Here is a 21653-nt window from a genome sequence, read left to right as displayed (position 1 = left end):
CTGAGCCATGGTGTCCGCCACACTCATGGATTTAATTGCCCTTGGAATCAACACCGTGCAGGAAAGGAGCAGGATTGAGCAAAAAAAGTTGAACTAAATGTAGTTACAGCAAATGCCTCAGCTTCCGGATCCTAAGGGAGCTCTGGTGCCAGGAGAGCCCTTCAGAGCAGCCCCACCCTGAGCCCTGCATCTGCCAGTCAGTGCAGACGGACCTGGTGAGAGGCAGCTTTCTTCAGCTGACGGCAACTCCTGGAAAGGGATTTAGCTGATACGTGTTGACAAGTAATGAGCCCAGCAGCTGAGGAAATGAGCACCTTAGTCCTGAAGAGTGGTGTGCTCTTTGGTATGCTGGGATGGTTGGTTGTGCCAGTGGAGATGGGGGTGGTGGGCAGAATGAAGGGAATACTACTGTAAAAGCTTTTTATTTTTTATTTATATTTATTCATTTATTTATTTTTTAAGACAAGGTCTAACTCTGATGCCCGGGCTGGAGTGCTGGAATGCAATGACACCATCACAGCTCACTGTAGCCTTGACCTCCTGGGCTCAAGCGATCCTCCCACTTCAGCTTCCCAAGTAACTGGAACCACAGGCACATGCCACCATGCCCAGCTAATTAAAAAAAAAAAATTTGTAGAGATGAGGTTTTGCCATGTTGCCCAGGGTGGTCTGGAACTCCTGGGCTCAAGTGATCCACCCACCTTGGCCTCCCAAAGTGCTGGGATGACAGGCATGAGCCACGGCTCCCAGCTTGGAACAAAACTCTTCGAAGAAAAAATTGGCAGAGCTTGTTGCCTGACCAAAAAACAGAGGCTGAATGAGAGAGATGCATTTAAAACAATACGAAACACTAAGGGTTCCCTGAATACTGTTGGACAGTGCAAAATGGGGGAAGTTAGGATACAAATCTAATTCTGTTCTACTGTAAGGCTCATGCCTTTTCACTAGACTAGTGCTGGTCAAACTGGTGTTCCATGGGCTACATTCAGACAGCAGACATATTTTGTTTGGCTACACAGCATTTAAAAAATGTAAATTGGCTGCCACTATGTAAAAATTGGAAGAGTTTATATGTAAGTTCAGATCTCTAGCTTCTCTTGAGTAACTAGAAGATCTAGCAACACTGGGTCAACATTCCTGCATGGCAGTAACTGGAGTTGAGTGACAGATACTCTTTAAATGGAGAGAGTATCTCTTATCTGGATAAATGGAGGTGGGTATATGCTTCTTAATTCACCACAGTCTCTATGCATTACCTTCTTTGGCATTTTTTTTTTTGAGATGGAGTCACTCTGTCGCCCAGGCTGGATTGCAGCAGCACAATCTAGGCTCACTGAAACCTCAGCCTCCTGGGTTCAAGCAATTCTCCTGCCTCAGTCACCCTAGTAAGTAGTTGGGATTACAGCCATGTGCCACCATGCCCGGCTTTTTTTTTTTTTTTTTAAAGTAGAGATGGAGTTTCACCACATTGGCCAGGCTGGTCTCAAACTCCTGACCTCAGGTGATCTGCCTGCCTCGGCCTCCCAAAGTGCTGGGATTACAGGCATGAGCCACAGCGTCCAGTCTTCTTTGGCACTTTTGTTTAGCATTCCTGCCATATGTACTATGTATGGTCTAACAAAGTACATAATACATAACAGGCATTTGGGTACTTTTATTTTTATTTATTTTTTAGAGACAGGGTCTTGCTCTGTTGCCTAGGCTGGAGTGCAGTGGCGAGATCACAGCCCACTGCAGCCTCGACCTCTCTAGCTCAAGTGATCCTCCCACCTCAGCCTCCCAAGTTGCTGGGACCACAGATGCACACCACTATGCCTAACTAATTTAAACAAATTTTTTTGGTAGAAGCTGGGATCTCACTATGTTGCCCAGGCTGGTCTTGAACTTCTAGGCTCAAGCAATCCTCCCACCTCGGCCTCTAAAAGTGCTGGCATTATAGGTGTGAGCCACCACGACCGGCCCATTTGGACACTTAATACTGGTTCAGCAGAACTGAATGAATTTAATTGGAGAGGAAGTTGGGGTGAAGTCTAGGCCTCTGACTGTAATGAGAGGTTTGGCACTGAGGGGAGGCAACAGAACAGGGAGTACAAATTAGGATGAATTAATGACATGCTGGCAGGAGCTTGAAAGGAAGAAGAGCAGAGGGCCAGGGCCTGAAGTTTGGGTGTCTTACCACAGCGCTAAAGAAGAGTGGGCAATGGTAGACTAAACTAGAGAAGAAGAGGAGAGAAAGGCACAGAGGAACTTCAGCAACGGAATGCCAGGGAAGGCAAGGGAGCTGAGGGTTTGGGCAGTTGCATCCAGTGTAGGGAAGAAGATCAGGGAGACAGGCAAAAAGCCATGGCAACAAGGAAGTAGTTAGGGACTTTCAGAGGAAGTATGAGAAAAGGAGAGGAAGGTCATGGGTCTGAAGTTTAGCCGTGCAGTAGGGGCACTGGAATACTATCTTGGGGGTGTGAGTGAGTGCTTTTTCAGGGGTCCTACTTGGGAGAAACATAGATAGACATTCATTTAATATTCATCCATTTCTTTCCAGCATAGTCATCATTCTGACATCATCTAAAAGAAATTAGTATCTGCATTGCATCCTTAAAGAAGAAGGGACCAAAGACATGTCCAAACTGTCTGTCTGTTCTAGTGGAATAAAACATTAATTTAATATGTATTTTGGACAACCACCAACCTAGAGATTGGAAACTTTTCTCAAGGATATATCTCTCTGTATGTGGGCTACTGGCTTTGTGGATTTTCTGTAGGAAAATTAAAATTCTAGTTTTGTTCTCCCTTATCACCCAGTATCTGTGTGGCCTAACTGGCTGATTAGTGCGTGCTTGGAATGTGTAAATTCATTTTAACATTGGCCTAGGGGCCTGTGTGGTAGCTCACCCCTGTCATCCCAGCACTTTGGGAGGCCAAGGCAGGGGGATCACTTGAGGCCAGGAGTTCCAGACCAGCCTGGGCAACATAGCAAGACTGTGTCTCTACCAAAAAAAAAAAAAAAAAAAAAAAAAAAAATTAGCCAAAGCAGGGTGACACTCACCTGTAGTCCCAGCTATTCGGGAGTTTGAGGTGGGAGGATCACTTCAGCCCAGGAGTCTGAGGCTGGAGTGAGCTATGATTGAGCCACTGCACTCCACTGCACAGAGTCAGACCTTGTCTCTGAAAAACAAAAACATTTGCCTAGGTAAAATGTATCGAGGAAGACAAATTTTAAAATTACTCATTCCAGGCCAGGTGCGGTGGCTCACACCTGTAATCCCAGTACTTTGGGAGGCTGAGGTGGGCGGATCATGAGGTCAGGAGTTCAAGACCAGCCTGGCCAATATGGTGAAACACCGTCTCTACTAAAAATACAAAAATTAGCCGGCTGTGGTGGCGCATGCCTGTAGTCCCAGCTACTCGGGAGGCTGAGGCAGAAGAATCACTTCAACCGGGAGGCGGAGGTTGCAGTGAGCCGAGATCGCGCCTCTGCACTCCAGCCTGGGTGACAGGGTGAGACTCTGTCTTAAAAAAAAAAAAAAAAAAATTAGTCATTCCAAAGTCCAATGTCAGACATAGATTATCCGTTGTTTTGGATGTAATCCTCTTCCTGGAAAACTGGCACAACCAATTACACATGAAATCCTTTCAACTCTGGTATTGGAGGTATAGGGAAGGACTTTGTTTTAGGAGACCCATAGTCTACCTCTATTGTTCTAGGAGTTAAACCACGTTGGTTTACATCCTGACTTTGCCACCTGTCAACTCAGACCTTGGGCAAATCAAAGGTCTGAGGGAGGAGTGCAGGCTCCCAGCGTTCCCACGGGGGTGGGGACGTGACGTATTCATCAGTTCATGAAGTTAATCATATGTATTGAAAAGGTTTGTTCAAGGATTTAAATAAGACGATGAATATATTGAATTAATAATGAATGCAAGGCCTTAAAGGTGTTTTGAGGGTGGTGAAACTTGAATCTCTCATCAACTGTGCAATAGTTATATTAACTTGGATGGCTATGAGTTTTGCAGAGGAAAGCTGGGCTTAAATCCCAATGCTAGACCTGGTGGCTAGACCTTGATTGCCACCGGGTCTAGCATTGGGATTTAAGCGACCTCTAAAAAAAAAAAAATCACGGAATCTCTCTTTGGCCTTCCTTTTTTGTTTCTCAGCAGTCTACCAAGCTACGAAGAACATGAAAATCGGAGGTCGTGTACCTTATTTTTTCTGAGAGCTTAAGCTGAGAGCACAGCCTCCCCAGGAGATTAGCGGCAGAGATCCGCGCGCCGGGAGAAAGGCTAGCCCCAGGGCGCCCTAACTTTCAACTCCGGGAGCAATCCAAACCCGGAGGCCGGCGGGGGAGGGGACAGCTGTAGGGGGCGGTGGGGATGGGAGTGGATGCTCCCGGGTCAGCTCTGGCACTCACCAGCTGAGCCCAGCGCCAGTCTAGGTGAGCCCCACGGCGGTGAGGGACGCTCGCCAGACGGCCCAGAGGAGTTAGATGACGTCACCTCCAGGAGGACTCGCTTTTTCATTAATGAAACCGGCCGGCGCGGGCGCATGCGCGGCAGGCCCCTTCCCTCTCGCTTCCCCCTCCCCTTTCCCAGCCGCGCTCTCAATCTCTAGCTCGCTCGCGCTCCCTCTCCCCGGGCCGTGGAAAGGATCCCACTTCCGGTGGGGTGTCATGGCGGCGTCTCGGACTGTGATGGCTGTGGGGAGACGGCGCTAGTGGGGAGAGCGACCAAGAGGCCCCCTCCCCTCCCCGGGTCCCCTTCCCCTATCCCCCTCCCCCCAGCCTCCTTGCCAACGCCCCCTTTCCCTCTCCCCCTCCCGCTCGGCGCTGACCCCCCATCCCCACCCCCGTGGGAACACTGGGAGCCTGCACTCCACAGACCCTCTCCTTGCCTCTTCCCTCACCTCAGCCTCCGCTCCCCGCCCTCTTCCCGGCCCAGGGCGCCGGCCCACCCTTCCCTCCGCCGCCCCCCGGCCGCGGGGAGGACATGGCCGCGCACAGGCCGGTGGAATGGGTCCAGGCCGTGGTCAGCCGCTTCGACGAGCAGGTAACGGGCCCGTGGCGGGCGGGAGGTGGGAGCGGAGTGGGGGTGGGGACAGAGTAGGTGAGGGGAGGTAGGAGCGGCCGCCTCCCCCGCGGCTGCCTCAGGCTCTGGAGGAAAGGAAGGGAAGGGAAGAGAAGGGAAGGGGGGATAAGTGGGGGTGGCCAAGGCGGGAGGTGAGGGGTAGGAGGGGACAGCTGGGAGCTTGGGCACCCTTTCCCTCCTAAGTCGGGGGGTGGGGCCTTGTCCCTGACCAGCCTCCGACCCTCCATCCCCTTTATCCCAGCCCTTCCGCTTGGGAATGGGGATGAGTGACCTGGGGGCGCCTTTAGGGGCGCGCCATCTGGATTTAATAATTACCCCCTTACTTTTGTTTTTGAGCAGAGGTGGGTAACATTTAGGGGTTCTCTCTTCCTCTTCCCTCCGTGACCCTCCTAACTGGGGACGAGCGAACCCTAAGGCCTGTCTTATATACCCTCAATAGGAGAACGATAACATTCCGCCCCTCCCCCAGTTTCTTCAGCTTCCTCTCCTGGAGGGGGAAGAGCAGAAGCAAGCGGGGAAGAGCAGAAGAAAGCAAGGAAGGCACAGGTTTTCTTACTTTCTGCTCCATCGTCTCATCCTGCCCCGAGAGCTTCAAGTGCACACTCACTGCACATCTTTGTGATGCCCTACAACGTCGTCCCCCATATCCTGATGACACAGACTGCCTTTTTTTTTTTATTGCCGTTTGCAGTGGAAACCGTGGTTCTGAAATATCTTCCCCTTCCTTGATAATTGCAGTCTCTTCCCCCCCCCCTTTTTTTTTTGCCAGCGGTCTGGGGATGTGATGCATTCTCGAGTGAGAATGTTGGGGAGTAAAGGGGAGAAGGGTGAAAGGAAAGTGAGAAACTGCTTCAGAGCCACCGACAACAGAGCAAAGCCAGCTGGGATGTGGTCCTGGAGCGGATCATTCTGCTAGTGTTTGTGGTTGTTTTTGACTCTCTCCTGGTTGACAAGAGAACTTTCACTGAGAATATTTGGGATGAAAAAAAAGTTTTGTAGCTTGAGGAGGTGACTTTTTATCGCCTGAGTTTCACACAATAAATCCTGGGGCTGATTAGAATAAATGCACACATAGCCTTTTGTCAGTGGAAATTGGTTTAACTTTGTGTTGCTGTAGGTAGTTGGGGATGGTTTAAGGGATGCTTTCTGCAGCTGTGGGTGCAGTGGGCTTCCTGTGATGGGGGAATTGTTTAAGATTGAGTCAACCTATTTTGTTTACTGAATATAATGGTAAAACATTATGGGAGCTGAAGGGGTGGGGGAAGAGCTCTTCTGTTATTTGATGCATAAACATTTCTTTACGGGACTCAGAGCGTTTCAGACCTACCTGGAAAATATCTTGGAATAGACAGAGGAAGTTGAGAAGAAGCTATGTAGATAAAATAGAGTTATGAAGCTGTCAGAGACTTGAAGGAATTGTTTTATCCATTCGTATGCTTCCAGACCCAAAGGCATCTAAACTAAACTACTAATCCATCTGAAGTATAATGTTACTGCATATAAAAGATTACATTATTGATAGAGCGTTAGATTTAAAACTTGGTAGAAAAGACTCTCTGTAATTTTAAGAAAGGATTTAAAAGGCACATAGAAGACTTCCAAAGCTGAACCTTCTGGACAGCAGAATCTGGATGTAGGAAATTGAAGGATCCACGCCGCAATTCTCCTTAAATTTTAAAAATTAAAAATTTTTTTTCAGTTTTTTCTTAATTTATTTTTTTACTTCTTACCTGTTCATCTCTAGGCTTATTTGCCATATTGGAAAAAGATACTTAAGAAAGGAATGATTTTGGGCTGGGCGCGGTGGCTCACGCCTGTAATCCCAGCACTTTGGGATGCCAAGGCAGGTGGATCACCTGAGGTCAGGAGTTTGAGACCAGCCTGACCAACATGGAGAAACCTCGTCTCTACTAAAAATACAAAAATTAGCTGGGCATGGTGGCGGGCGCCTGTAATCCCAGCTACTCGGGAGGCTGAGGCAGGAGAATTGCTTGAATCCGGGAGGTGGAGGTTGCAGTGAGCTGACATCACACCACTGCACTCTAGCCTGGGCGACAGAGCGAGACTCTTGTCTCCAAAAAAAAAAAAAAAAAAAAAAAAGAGGAATGATTTTGATTATATACCCAGTAATGCAAGAAAGTGTTTCTCCTTCTGTCCCTAGCTTTAAAAGACCTTAAGGCTTCGTTGTTTGTTATGCATATTGTGGAATCAAACTCACCACCATCTGTTAAAAATTAAGGACATTAGTTTTTAAAACAGCATTTTTCTGCATTCCTTATGTTGTAATTAAGAGAAAGATATATAGGAGAGATTATTCCTCACTTTTTTTTTTTGAGACAAGGTCTTGCTCTGTCGCCCACGCTGGAGTGCAGTAGCTTGATGTTGGTTCATTGCAACCCCTGCTTCCCGCATTCACGTGATTCTCCTGCTTCAGTCTCCCAAGTAGCTGGGATTACAGGTGTGCATCATCGTGCCTGGCTAATTTTTGTATTTTTAGTAGAGACGGGGGTTTCACCATGTTGGTCAGGCTGGTCTTGAACTCCTGACCTCAGGTGATCTGCCCCCAGCCCCCCGCTCGGCCTCCCGAAGTGCTGGGATTACAGGCATGAGCCACTGTGCCTGGCCTATTCCTCACATTTTTCTCTTAGAAAGTTAAAGTCTCTGACCTTGAGATGCAAAAATGTAAGGGTTTTCAGTGTTTAACATAAGGTACTTATATATATTATATATAGTATATATATAAAATAAATTAATATATTAATTTATTATAGAAGTGATAAATGTTTAATTCAAATTAGAGTTCATCTTACGGTTGAAAATGTCTTTTAGTCAGAAAACTGAGGCATGGGAAGGTTAAGTGACATAGATCTAATAAGAGCTTCAGTATGAAAAGTAGTGAATGCTTGACCATCAGGGAGATACTTTTCCTAAGTATCCCATAAAATTTGTTCTAATCCATTAAATATATTTAGAAGAGTTTATTTTATTTTTTTTATTTTTGAGACGGAGTTTCATGATTCTTGCCTAGGCTGGAGTGCAATGATGCGACCTTGGCTTACTGCAACCTCTGCCTCCTGGGTTCAAGTGATTCTCCTGCCTCAGCCTCCCAAGTGGCTGGGATTACAGGCGCCTGCCACCACTCCTGGATAACATTTGTTATTTTTAGTAGAGTGCTGAGATTACAGGCGTGAGCCATCGCTTACATTTTTATTGAGGGGAGAAAAAGCCCTGCATGTACTGAGAGATAGTTGTATAAGAATCTTAAGAGTTGGCCGGGCGCGGCGGCTCACGCCTGTGATCCCAGCACTTTGGGAGGCCGAGGCGGGCCGATCATGAGGTCAGGAGATCGAGACCGTCCTGGCTAACACAGTGAAACCCCATCTCTACTAAAAATACAAAAATTAGCTGGGTGTGGTGGTGGGTGCCTGTAGTCCCAGCTACTTGGGAGGCTGAGGCAGGAGAATGGCCTGAACCTGGGAGGTGGAGCTTGCGGTGAGCCGAGATTGTGCCACTGCACTCCAGCCTGGGTGACAGAGCGAGACTCCATCTCAAAAAAAAAAAAAAAAAAAAAAAGAATCTTAATAGTTTCAACTGTTTATAAAACTTTTGAATTTTGGATTATATTATCTGTACTTTGCTTTACTGGGCCCAGGGGGAGTTAAGCTTTTCCTTCTTATTACAGCTAAGAGTTTGCCTGTTGGACCACTTAACGCCCCCAGGGAGCATGTGCATGTCTAAAGATGGCAACTCTGTTTATGATTGCTGTTTTGGTTGGATTTCTAATATTCGGTGTGATTAAAGCAGAAATGCATTTCTAGCCACTGCTGATTACAGACATATTGCACTCTGATGGGTATCGCTTAGCAACTTAGTGCAGTAGACTCAGTTAAAAGAAGTGGATGTGTGCCATATTGACATTTTGAGCTCACATTCTTGTGGGTAATATAAAATTCCTTAACCTGATAATATTGCAGCTAAACCTAGTATTTAGGGTCTAAGTTGAATGAGTATTACCAATTTTAGAAGTAATCACCTCCTTGGTTAGGGAAATGACAGTTGCACAGGTGGACAGCCAGAAAGCTGAATGTTATCAGTTAAATCTTACATCTCTCCTTAACCTGCCTTCGTGGTGCCAAATAGCAAGTTTCTAATTGAAACTGACAAATTGTAGGTGTGTAGCTTTTTTTTTTTTTTTTTTTTGAGACAGAGTTTCGCTCTTGTCTCCTAGGCTGGAGTGCAATGGAGAGATCTCAGCATACTGCAACCTCTGCCTCCTGGGTTCAAGCCATTCTCCTGCCTCAGCCTCCCAAGTAGCTGGGATTACAGGCGCCCACCACCACGCCTGCCTAATTTTTGTATTTTTAGTAGAGACGGGGGTTTCACCGTGTTGGCCAGGCTGGTCTCCAACTCCTGGCTTCAGGTGATCCACCTGCCTTGGCCTCCCAAAGTGCTGGGATTACAGGCGTGAACCACCACGCCCGGCCATGTGTAGCTTTTAATTGTGGTTCATTAACCCAGTTTCTAAGCAAATGAGAACCTTCTGTGTATCTCACCTAGTTCTGTATGCCCCACTGGTTCCTGTAGAGCTTTATTTCTGAAGGGAAGTATGGGAAAACTATGGATATTTGAACTAAAAAAAAAAAAAAAAAGAATTAAAAAGAACTCCATCCCAAAATGATTTGTTGTAAATATGTTCATTTAAAGCAATTATATTTTCCATATCTGATCAAGCAAAAGTAGTACATAAAAGCCAAAAAACCCCATTTAAAGAACATGTTATGGAATAAACTCTGATTTTAGAGGTTATAGTAGCATATTTGTTGTTCTCATATATTGAGTGTTCATCTGAATGTACGTTGAATATGCGGTGAGTGATTCACAGTATAAAATGATTGGCAAGTATCTTCGAAATTACAAACCACATACTGATTAGACAAATAGATTTGCAAAACTGAAGCTTTTTGGATTTAAAAAATATCTCCTAGCCTCATTCTTCAAGCCTGGTGTGTAATTTTTATAAGGCCTTATAATAGTTGAAAATGAGTACTCTTTTATGGTGACGAATTCTTTATGGTGAGTGAGAAATAATGCTTATTCTTCCAATTTTAGTATATGTGGTGCTGAATCGAGCACAATAATGCTTATTCTTTGCTTCGGAATTTTTAAATTTATTATTATTATTATTTTAAATTTTTATTTATTTATTTATTTTGAGATGGAGTGTCACTCTGTCGCCCAGGCTGGAGTGCAGTGGCGCGATCTCAGCTCACTGCAAGGTCTGCCTCCTGGGTTCAAGCGATTCTCCTGCCTCAGCCTCCCAAGTAGCTGGGACTACAGGCGCATGCCACCACGCCCAGCTAATTTTGTATTTTTAGTAGAGACAGGGTTTCACCGTGCTAGCCAGGATGGGTCTGAATTTCTTGATGTCGTGATCCACCTGCCTTGACTTCCCAAAGTGCTGGGATTACAGGCATGAGCCACTGTGCCCGGCCCGGAATTCATCCTTTAGAAAGATTTCTTCCAGCTGTTCCTCAGTTCTCTGCACCCCCTTACACTTTGCACCTTATCTGTCTGGGAACTAATTTAGTCTTTATGTTGGATGCTTTCTTTTCACTTTTCAGGCTAAGATTTCCTTTCTCTTGGAAATCAGACGTTTACTTGGTCCTGCAGCTCTCTCTCTGTGGACCAGTCTTTTTTGTTGTTGTTGTTGCCAGATACTCACCGCCTCTACTGTTTATCCACCCATTTCCTTTATAACTCTGAAAAGTAGCTCCTGCCTCTGCTTGATTGCTGTTTTCTTGAAAGTGATTACTTCTGGCAAAACATAGTGGTCATTGCTTAGTTGTAATGCCACTGTGATGTTCCACTCCCCCCGGAAACCAATCTCTTCCAGTTCCCAAGACACAATACTTTTCTACTGAATTGGAGTTCCTTAGCGGGTGTCTTAGTTTTGTTCTGCTATTCAGTGCCTTTGTCCCTATCCTAGCCATTAGCTTTCCTATAGATCCTTGATTTCCTCATCTGTTGAAAAAGAAATGGCTAGAAAATCTTTTAGATTCTTTCAAGTTTAAATATTCGATGATTTTAATATTCTAACAGCATGTCTCTGTGACCCAGCAGTCTATTGGGAGCTGACCCCACTTGATTTACCAAACTGTTTCCCATTATGCCTCTGCATGCACCTATGTTCCAGGCAGGTCACCTCAGTCTCTTCTGTGTGTATCATGCTTCTTCCCATTTCTTGGCCTTTATTTCTGCCAGTCCCTGTCTGAATGCTTTAATTCCTCCTTTGTGCTTTTCTAATTCCTGTCCATCCTTCAATGTTCAGCTCAGATTTCATTTTTTTTTTCCCCATGAGGTTGTTTCAGACTAAACTCTGCTATCTCACTTCTTGGTATCCTTGTTACCTGGAGTTTTACAGAACCACACAGTAAGTTTTCTTCCTTTAGGAGGATTGGTTGAACACAGCTTGGCTTTGTTTTCTTTTTTTCTTGTCTTTTTATCAAATGGAGTGTATACTTTCTGAAAAGCAAAGAACGCTATTTGAATTCTCTTCTAGTCACCCCAGTGCCCAGCACAGTCTTAAACACACAGAACATTGGTGGAATGTTTTTCATATGATTCCTGGTTGAAGGGTAGACTGGCTAAATAAAAAAAGTGGTACTTTTGGCTTTGTTTTACTGAATTTTACTTCCATGTTTGCAATAGCCTAGGTCTGATAAGTGATATTTTAACTAGGAATGAGTAAGAAAATTAGCATAAAGAAGGAATTTATACATATTTATATTTCCTCCCATAGAGCAAACATGTTTTTTGAATCAGGTTTCAGATCTGATCAACTACTTTTGTAATTTTGGATTTGTCACTTACTGTTAGGATATTTTGCAATGGTGTGATAGAATATGAATGTGAAGCACTTTGAAAAGTCTAAAATTTTTCTAATATAAGATTTATATGTTTTCTTTATAGCTTATTATTATTATTATTATTATTTGTGTGTGTGACAGAGTCTTGCTCTGTCGCTCAGGCTAGAGTGCAGTGTAGCTTATTACTGATTATTGTGTTTTCATTAAATAAGGGAGAGTAGGCCAGGTGCGGTAGCTGATGCTTGTAATCCCAGCACTTTGGGAGGCCCATGTGGGAGGACTGCTTGAGGCCTTGAGTTCAAGACCAGGCTGTGCAACATAGTGAGATGCTGTCTCTAAAAAAAATTAGTTGGGTGTGGTGGCATGTGCCTGTAGTCGCAGCTACTCAGGAGGCTGAGGCAGGAGGATCACTTGAACCCAGGAGTTCAAGCATACAGTGAGCTATGATTGTGCCACTGTACTGCAGCTTCGGTGACAGAGTGAGACCCTGTCTTCAAAAAAAAAAAAAAAGAGAGCGTGACTAGTCTCTGGATATTCCTTTGTATGTACCTTGGCCAATATATACCTTACTTTAGTATCCATTGACAAGTTCTCTTTTTTCTTCTTCTTCTTTTTTTTTTTTTTGAGATAGAGTCTCGCTCTATTGCCCAGGTTGGAGTGCAGTGGCACGATCTCAGCTCACTGCAAGCTCCACCTTCCGGGTTCAAGCGATTCTCCTGCCTCAGCCTCCCAAGTAGCTGGCATTACAGGCACGTACTACCACACCTGGCTAATTTTTGTATTTTTAAAAGAGACAAGGTTTCGCCATGTTAGCTGGTCTCAAACTACTGACCTCAAACAATCCACCTGCCTCAGCCTCCCAAAGTGCTGGGATTATAGGCATAAGCTGTGGTGCTGGTCTAATATTGTTACATTTTATTTTAAATGTTCCTGTTTTTTGCCCTACTCTTTTTATTTGACTTTTTAACCATTAGGAAATTAGATTCTTTTCTCAAATCTGCTTTATTATTATTATTATTTTGAGACAAGTTCTCGCTTTCTCGCCTAGGCTGGAGTGTAGTGGTACAATTTTGGCTCACTGCAACCTCTGCCTCCCGGGTTCAAGTGATTCTCCTGCCTCAGCCTCCCAAGTAGCTGGGATTATAGGCGTGTGCCACCACACCCAGCTAATTTTTTTGTATTTTTAGTAGAGGCAGGGTTTTACCATGTTGGCTAGGCTGGTCTTGAACTCCTGACCTGAGGTGATCCGCCCGCTTCAGCCTCCCAAAGTGCTGGGATCACAGGCTTGAACCACCGTGCCTGGCCCTATTTTTGTATTTTTACTATAGACGGGGTTTTGCCATGTTGGCCAGGCTGGCCTCAAACACCTGCCTCAGCCTCCCAAAGTGCTGGGATTACAGATGCAAGCCACTGCACCTGGCCTTAAGTCTGCTTTTAAAAAATGTTTTGGCTGGGTGCGGTGGCTCATGCCTATAATTCAAGCTTTTTGGGGGGCTGAGGTGGGAGGATCACTTGGGCCTCAGAGTTTGAGACCAGCCTGGGCAACAGAGTGAGACCCCATCTCTACAAAAAGTAAAAAAATAACAAATAAAAAAAAATCAGCCAGTGTGCATTGGTTGAAAGTAAAGAAAAGAAAAAAAACAGACAAATTAGCCAAGTGTGGTAGTATATGCTACTTGGGAGGCTGAGTCAGGATTGCTTGAGCCCAGGAAATTAAGGCTGCAGTGAGGCATGATTGCACCACTGCACTCTGGCCTGGGTGAGACCCTGTCTCAAAAAAAATATATATTTTTTAATATGGAGAAAGTATTTTTGTTTTTCGTTTTTTATTTGGGTACCGGCCACTGCACCCAACCAAACATTTTGTCCTTAAACAAAAGTTTAAGTCATATAATACAGTAGTAAGAATGCCTTATTTTTTACATCTTTGTTCTTTAAATTACTCGGATTGCTATGGGGCATTTTTGTTGTAGCTTTCAAATTTGGTATTCTGGGGTTCTATGTAGACTCTATATTGTTGCATTCTAACGACATACTTTTAAGGATAAGCAGTGTATTAATTAAAAATGTGTTTTCCACTTGTGTTCCTTAGGTCTGCGTATATTTTGGAGGTGTGTGTGTATATAAGTCAAGGGACAGGAGGTATCGGAAGGCTCTAAAGGAAGTTTAAGGAGGAGAATATTCTATAGAAGTGGAAGGGGAGATTTGTGGTCAGCTTAAACTGTTAAAAGGCTTGGGATCAATACCGAAGCAGAATATGAGCATCTTAATCTGTTTCTTTGCAAAGGATTGACTTGTATTTATAAAAGCATTGGCTTGTTTCATCTGACATCTTTTAAAGTACCCCATTTTCTTGGGGGCGGGAAGGGAGAGATGAGACCATTTGTTTTGATCTTGAAGGACAGAAAAGTGGTTTTACGTTGTAGTGACTATGAATTAAGTTTAAGGTCTCAGCAAGTTGTAAATTTCTGTATCATACTATGTGGTAGAGCCTTCAGTAAACAGAGTACTCTCAGGTGTTTAATGCTATAGGATATAAACTATAACTGCTGTTTATAGTACCCTCGCTAAAGTCTCTTAAAGACAATCCATTTGACCACTTCAAATGTTATATGCCTGTGATACATAGTTATATTCTCCACATATAACTGGTTTTTAAAAATTGTTTATTATTCATTTATTTTAGAAGTGAGGTCTCTCTTTGTTCCTCAGGCTGGAATGCAGTGGTGTGATCATAGCTCACCATAGCCTCGAACTCCTGGGCTCAAGTGATCTCCCACCTCCCGAATATCTAGGACTATGGGTGTGCGCCACCATACCTGGCTATTATTTTAATTTTTTTTGTAGAGACAGTGTCTTGTTATGTTGCCCAGGCTGGTCTGAAACTCTTGGCCTCAAGCAGTCTTCCCACCTGGCTTCCCAAAGCACTGGAATTACAGGCGTGAACTACTGTGCTGGGTCCTGAGTGGCTTTTGAGCCACTGACTATATCATCAAAAAAGCTTCTGTTGAGACAAAGCCTCAAGCTAGTGTGGAGTTCATCCTACTAAAATGAAGAATTGGCATTACGTTCTAAAACTTTACATATTCTTACCATAAATGGTACTAATTACTTTGCAGTAGCAGTAACTTGAGGTGCAAACTTCCAGATTGCATATTTTCTTTAAACCATAGTCTGGCACTCACGGTTTGGCTTAGGGTTGCCACTGCAGTCCACAAGCTGTCGCCTGCCCTTATTCATATTTTATAGCTTTGAATGTCTTATTCCATTGAACTTCAGATAACTTTTTTTTTTTGAGATGGAGTTTTGCTCTTGTTGCCCAGGCTGGAGTGCAATGTTGTGATCTGGGCTCACTGCAACCTCTGCCTCCCAGGCTCAAGCGATTTTCCTGCCTCAGCCTCCCAAGTAGCTGGGATGACAGGCATGCGCCACCATGCCCAGCTGATTTTGTTTTTTTAGTAGAGACAGGGTTTCACCATGTTGGTCAGGCTAGTCTCGAACTCCCAACCTCAGGTGATCCGCCTGCCTTGGCCTCCCAAAGTGCTGGGATTACAGGCATGAGCCACCGTGCCTGGCTGAGAACTTAACTTTTTCTGATGAAATTCTTTCCTGCTCCACCTAACTCCCGTGTCCCACCCCCACCAGCAGAGTGGTATATCTAGCACAAAAGGCATGAAATTAATTTAGTAAATAGCAGGACTACTAGAAACTTTTAAGGATTATTTAACTTATTTTTAATCAAAATTTTATACTCAGATAATGACCTTTTGGGAAGTTATGTCTCTTAATGATCTCAAGTGGTGACACTTTTCTGTTGACACAGTTTCTCTTGGGTAGTTCTCATAGTAATTTGGGCATGAGAAAACAACTTTTACCACTTTAGACTTGTGAGGGCAGCCTACTATGTAGTAAAAGAAAAAGCTCTTGATTGTGCAACTTGCAGTGTGGTCTTGGGGAAGTCTCTCAACCTCTCTGAACATCAGTTTTCTATGTTTTCATGTGTAAAATGGGCATGATACTTACCCTTCTCACATCATGGGCTTGTTTAATGACTTAGGTATGAATCTTATATGAAAGGAAGCTGTAAACAGTCATAAAAATGTATTAGCATCTGTGCAGTATTTTTTTTCTATCCATTCTTTATAATTTGGTGGTTATTCTACTCTACATGAGAAAAAAGTTACAGAGGCAAAACATGTTCACAATCATATGATTATATAATTAACTAAGTTTGAGTATGGATGTCTTGATCCTTAGATCACTATCTTTCCAATAAATAGTTTTAAAAAGTCTAAATTTTACTAACAGGTAGTACAAATATGCAAAATGAGGGATGTATGATTGCCTCTTCACTCGAAGATGGTATATTATGTTTTTCCTTTTAAGTTCATGTTAGAGTATCTGAATCTTTTCAAGTTGGTTAGATGTTAGAAATAGATGTAAATTTTAAGCATTATATATCCTTGATTTCATTATGTATTATTCTCCTGGTCACTTTATCAAAACTTCTTCAGCTGTTAGAAGTTGTAACATTGTTTCCCTTTTATTTAGTTACATAATACACTTATTGTACATTCTTAAGTGGGAGAATAGAATTTGTGAGAATACCAACAGAAATACACATACAGCTATAAATATGAGATTATGATTCTTTCATGTTGGCATTGCACAGTCTATTTTTGTAAAGTTGGTTTTTATATTCTAAGAACATTTTACTTAGAGTTTGATTACATTTGAGGCAAACTTTTCAACTTTGGTAGTATTTGAATGAAGATTCCTGGATGTGGTTTTTTAAATTGTTACATCTACTTTTTCAGTTTTTCTTTTTCCCTATAACAACTCTCAAATCCTTCATCTTGTCTTTTGGAGTATTTTTTTCTACTCTCCTGTCTTTATCGGTGCCTTCTATTCCTGTCCCACCTTGGGTCTGGGAAAATGTGCCTTTATGCTCCATGTGAGTCTTCTTCCTTTTGGGTAATGAGTGAGGAGGGAAAAAAAGCACAGTATTTCTTTCCCTGTTATGTTTCAGTTTTTGGCCTCTGTTAAGTGAATCTGGAGTAGGGAATGACAGTGATAGTAGGTTTTGTTTTAGTCATATATTGGCGACAAAGATCAACGAAGACCTGAAGCTCTTGTTCCTCTCATGACACAAACTACCCACAGGTGCATGCCACCGTGCCGGGCTAGTTTTTAAATTTTTTGTAGAGACGAGGTTTCGCCATCTTGCCCAGGCTGGTCTTGAATTCCTGGACTCAAGCGATCTTCCCACTTCGGCCTCCCAGAGTGCTGGGATTACAGGCATGAGCCACCGTGCCCAACCGAGATTCTGTCTCTGAAAAAATAAATAAATAAATAAAATAAATACATAAAAATAAAATAAAAACATTTGAAGACATCTTAAGTACACCCTAGATTCCCACCCCCACCAAAAAATTTCATTCATTCTTCAACCATTTCTCAAAGAACATGTTTTCAAGACACCTCACTATCCTAATTGTTTTCCTTTTGGTGCAATGGTGGTCAGTACTCAGGCATACCATTTTTTATCTTTCCTCCCAATGTTGTATGAGGGCATTATATGAAACTTAAATGGATTTAAAAATGCTGAGCTTGCTGGACATGGTGGCTCACACCTGTAATCCCAGCACTTCGGGAGGTGGGGGAGGGAGGATTGCTTGAGCCCGGGAGTTTGAGATCAACCTGGACAACACAGCTAGTATGCACAAAAAAAAATAAAAAAAGTAGCTAGGCGTGGTGGTGCATGCCTGTAGTCCCAGGTACTTGGGAGGCTGAGGTGGGAGGATGGCTTGAGCCCAGGAGGTTGAGCCTGCAGTGAGTGGTGTTTGTGCTACTACACTCCAGCATGGGTGACAGAGTCAAACTCTGTTAAAAAAAAAAAAATGCTGAGCTTCAGGTACAGTATATTTTTGGTATACATTTGATTACCAGTACAGTATACCTATCGAAAATGTTAATTCACATGTTTTAAAATAAAAAGTTTCCAACATAAAAGTAGAGAGTTTTTTTTTTTTTTTTTTTTTTTTTTTTTCTGAGACAGAGTCTCACTCTATTACCCAGGCTGGAGTGTAATGGCACGATCTTGGCTCACTGCAACCTCTGCCTCCCAGGCTCAAGCCATCCTCTCTCTCAGCCTCCTGAGTAGCTGAGATCGCAGGTGTACACCACCACGCCTGGCTAAATTTTTTGTATTTTTTGTAGAGACAGGGTTTTGTCATATTGTGCAGGTTGGTCTCGAACTCCTCACCTCAAGTGATCCACCCGCCTCAGTCTCCCAAAGTGCTGGGATTACAGGCGTGAGCCACTGCACATAGCCTAGAGAGATGTTATAAATTAATCCTTTTGTATCCATTACTCAATTTCTCCCTAGTCTTATTTCATCCGTATTCCTACCCATTTCCTGCTCACTACCTCTTTATTATTTTAAAGCAATCCTATATATCATTTCAGCGTGATTTATTCTTATACTGACTTTAAGAGCTGTGTAATATAAAAACAACTCAATTAGGAATCAGAAGACTTGACTTTAAGTCTTAACTTTCTACTGGAATGAGTTAACAGGGGGGCAAGCCAAGCTGTATGAGCCCTGAATTCCTAATATGTTGAAGAGAGTAACACGTGGTGGAGGGGACATAATGTTACCTGCACTTTTTCACAGGGATCTATGAGAATCAAAGATAGGAGGTAATATGCATGAAAGTATTTTGTCTACTCCAAACTCAAAAGCAAAAGTGCTTTACAAAGGTAAGATTTTATTAGTAAATGCTGCTTCCCTGTATAAGTGCTAACAACTCATGCCTAATCAGTCTTAGAATTATCTGGATGCTGACATTAAATTAAGTCCATAGTATTAAAATCACCCTTTCACCTTTACCCACTCTTGGATTTTGACAATTGCAACAACATTTTCTCATTCCCAATCTGGCTCCTGTTACTTTTCATGACTTCTGCAAGTTCACTGACCGCATTTCTCTTACCATATTTCTAAATTTTCATCTGTACCTTAGATTCATGTATACTTGAGCTCAGGTAAAACAGGGAGGTGGGCTCTTCATGCTTTATGTATCTAAGTTCTGATAACTCTCAGCAATGCTTTTTTTCAGATTTGAAGATCATTTTCTTTTTTTTCTTTTTCTTTTTTTTTTTCTTTTTTGAGTCACTGTCACCCAGGCTGGAGTGGAATGGTGCGATCTCGGCTCACTGCAACCTCTGCCTCCCAGGTTCAAGCGATTCTTGTGTCTCAGTCTTTCGAGTAGCTGGGATTACAGGCACCTGTCACCATGCCCGGCTAATTTTTGTATTTTTAATAGAGAAGGTGTTTCACTGTGTTGTCCAGGCTGGTCTCGAGCTCGTAACCTCAGGTGATCCTCTTGCCTCGGCCTCCCAAAGTGCTGGGATTACAGGCGTGAGCCACCATGCCTGGCCTCATTTTATTTTCAACTAGAACAATTAGAAATAAAAATTGAGTTGAATAGTTCTGCTTTTAATGACCTATTGGTGCTGGATCATGGACTCTAGTGATTCTTGTTCTTCTTTCCTCATCTTTTTGATCCTAATGTATTTTTAAAACCTTTACATATTTTTGTCTTTAACATTTCTAGTTATTCTGAACTTTTGTTTTAACTCTTCTGTTAATTTATCCATTGTGTGTAGTGTGTATTTTTTCTTAAATGTCCTTATAAATACTGAGCTGTGGGGGAGGGGAGAGGAGGAGCAACTGGTGCAGGCACGCTAGTTTCTTTAGAAATGTCAGCTCTGCCAGATCACTTAAGACTTGTTAAAAGTACAGATTTCCTGGCTCTACTAAACATCGTGTGATTTCTAGAGGTCCCAGGTCATTTTTGACATAAAGCTGGGTTTGTAAACCACTGCTGTGTGATATACAGGGAGAATTTAATTTCTGGGTGGTATTTAATAGGTCACAGTACAGTCATATATATCACTGCAACAAGTTAGAAAACCACAATTGGATGAACTTTAAAAATCAATATTAAAAAAATATTGGAGAGCTATGGATGTAATGAGGACTAGATGAATTAGAATTCCAGAAATAGATCTTTATAGGTGAGCAGAGGATTGCTGACATTTGCTGATTCTGGACACACACTGAAGGAAAAGGAAACTAGAGAGGAAGTGCATTTTACTAAAACTGCAACATATCCCTGGCCCAGTTCAATTCCTGATTGGACTGAGGTGATCAGCCTATCATCCCTTTTGCCTAATAGAGGAAATAGACAGCTCTTACTGAGAAGATATATTCTGGGGTTTCTATGGTTCTTTTGTTTATAATACTATCATACTATTAACTATTCTAGAGATGTGAAAGGGTGGAAAAATTCAAGAGAAAAATAAAACTTATAGAAGCAGACTCAGAAAATTGAAGTTCATCAGACAAGGACTTATTTTAAAATAACTATAATATACTTAAGAAAATAAAGGAAAATACGGAGAAAATGGATGAAAATTTTCATAGAGAATTGGAATCCACAGAAAGAAACCAAATGAACATTCTAGGAATCAAAAACACAACGTTGGTTGCTTAAGGTCTTTATTTGTAGTTTAATTAGAAACTTTGGCGCAGGACTCTAGGACACTCCACCTCCCCCTCATTCTTTACTGTTCTTAAAAAACAAAAACAAAAAAAAAACCCAGGTAAATTTAATGTATACTATTTAAGTTCCACGAGAGCAGGGCCTATGTCTCTTTTGTTCGTTGTTGTACTCCCAGGGCTTAGTATAGTGCATGCCACATTAAAAAACAAAACAAGACAGAACAAAATCTTCTTAACACCACCTCCACAAACCCCCCCATTAATAATTAATTGACATTAATCTGAAATTAATTATTCATTGTACCGGTTCAGTAGCAGACTATACACAGCAGAAGGCAAGACTAGAGAGCTTGTGGACAGATCAATAGAAAATATCTAGATAAAAGCACAGAAAAAAAAAAGAATGGAAAGAGTAGAACAGAGCCTCTGAGACATGTGGAACACTAGTAAAAAGTCTAATGTGTAATTGGAGACCCACAAGTAGAGATTAGCATGGAAGCAAATACTTGAAGAGGTAATCATAAAATATTTTCCCAAACTGATGAAAGGCATCAACCTATAAATTCAAGTAGTTTAGCAAACCCCAAGCAGGATGAACACAAAGAAAACTACACTTAGCATATCTTAATGGAACTGTTGAAAACCAGAAACAAAGAGAAACTCTTAAAAGCAGCCAGAAGAGGGGAAAAAAGGCACTGTGTTCAAAGGAACAATATAATACAACTGATGGCTGACTTTTTAATACAACTGTGGAAACTGGGAAATAACAGACATTTTTTAAATGTTGGCAAAAAAACCTGCCAAGCTAGAATTCTACCTTCAGCAGAAATATTCTTCAGACAAGAAGGCGAAATAAAGACATTTTTAGACAATCAAAAGCTGAAAATTTATGACCAGCAGACCTGCACTATAAGATTACGGAAGGAAGTTTTTTAGGCAGAATGAAAATATCTCAAATGGAAGTACAAAACTGTAGGAAATAATGAAGAGCACGCACTCGGGTAAGTGTGTGAGTAAATAGACAAGACCTATTGCCTCTTGTTTTTATTGCTGTTTTTAGTAACTTTATTGCTTTTTGCTATTCTAGAATAATAGAATTTCCACAGCTTTTAGGTTAAGGTAAAATTGCCATCCAATCA

The 21653-nt window shown here is 42.5% G+C and overlaps 1 protein-coding gene and 1 long non-coding RNA gene across 9 annotated transcripts in view; one reads left to right on the top strand and one right to left on the bottom strand.

The window, feature by feature from the left end:
• Positions 1-411: 411 nt before the first annotated feature.
• On the bottom strand, positions 412-4980 carry LOC104002872 (uncharacterized). Of its 2 annotated transcripts, none has more exons than XR_008540165.2 (4): positions 4898-4980; positions 3044-3162; positions 702-795; positions 412-612 (listed from the first exon to the last, which is right to left on the bottom strand). It is a non-coding gene; the product is annotated as an uncharacterized LOC104002872 (long non-coding RNA). The 2 variants fall into 2 exon arrangements; XR_008540164.2 differs by lacking the exon at positions 4898-4980 and adding an exon at positions 4198-4486.
• NF1 (neurofibromin 1) overlaps positions 4566-21653 on the top strand; it is a 283489-nt gene continuing 266401 nt past the window's right edge. For 2 of the 7 annotated variants that reach the window (XM_054670075.2, XM_054670073.2), the window contains exon 1: positions 4657-5040. In XM_054670075.2, coding sequence (XP_054526050.1) covers positions 5004-5040 — 37 coding nt within the window. In that variant the 5' untranslated portion in view covers positions 4657-5003. Of the gene's footprint in view, positions 5041-21653 lie in introns of all 7 variants that reach the window. The other 5 variants (XM_063798733.1, XM_054670071.2, XM_511395.8 and 2 more) reach the window with 4 other exon arrangements.

Source organism: Pan troglodytes, chromosome 19 (genome assembly GCF_028858775.2).
Source record: "Pan troglodytes isolate AG18354 chromosome 19, NHGRI_mPanTro3-v2.0_pri, whole genome shotgun sequence".
NCBI lineage: Eukaryota > Metazoa > Chordata > Mammalia > Primates > Hominidae > Pan > Pan troglodytes.
This window is presented reverse-complemented; position numbering and strand designations above follow the sequence as displayed.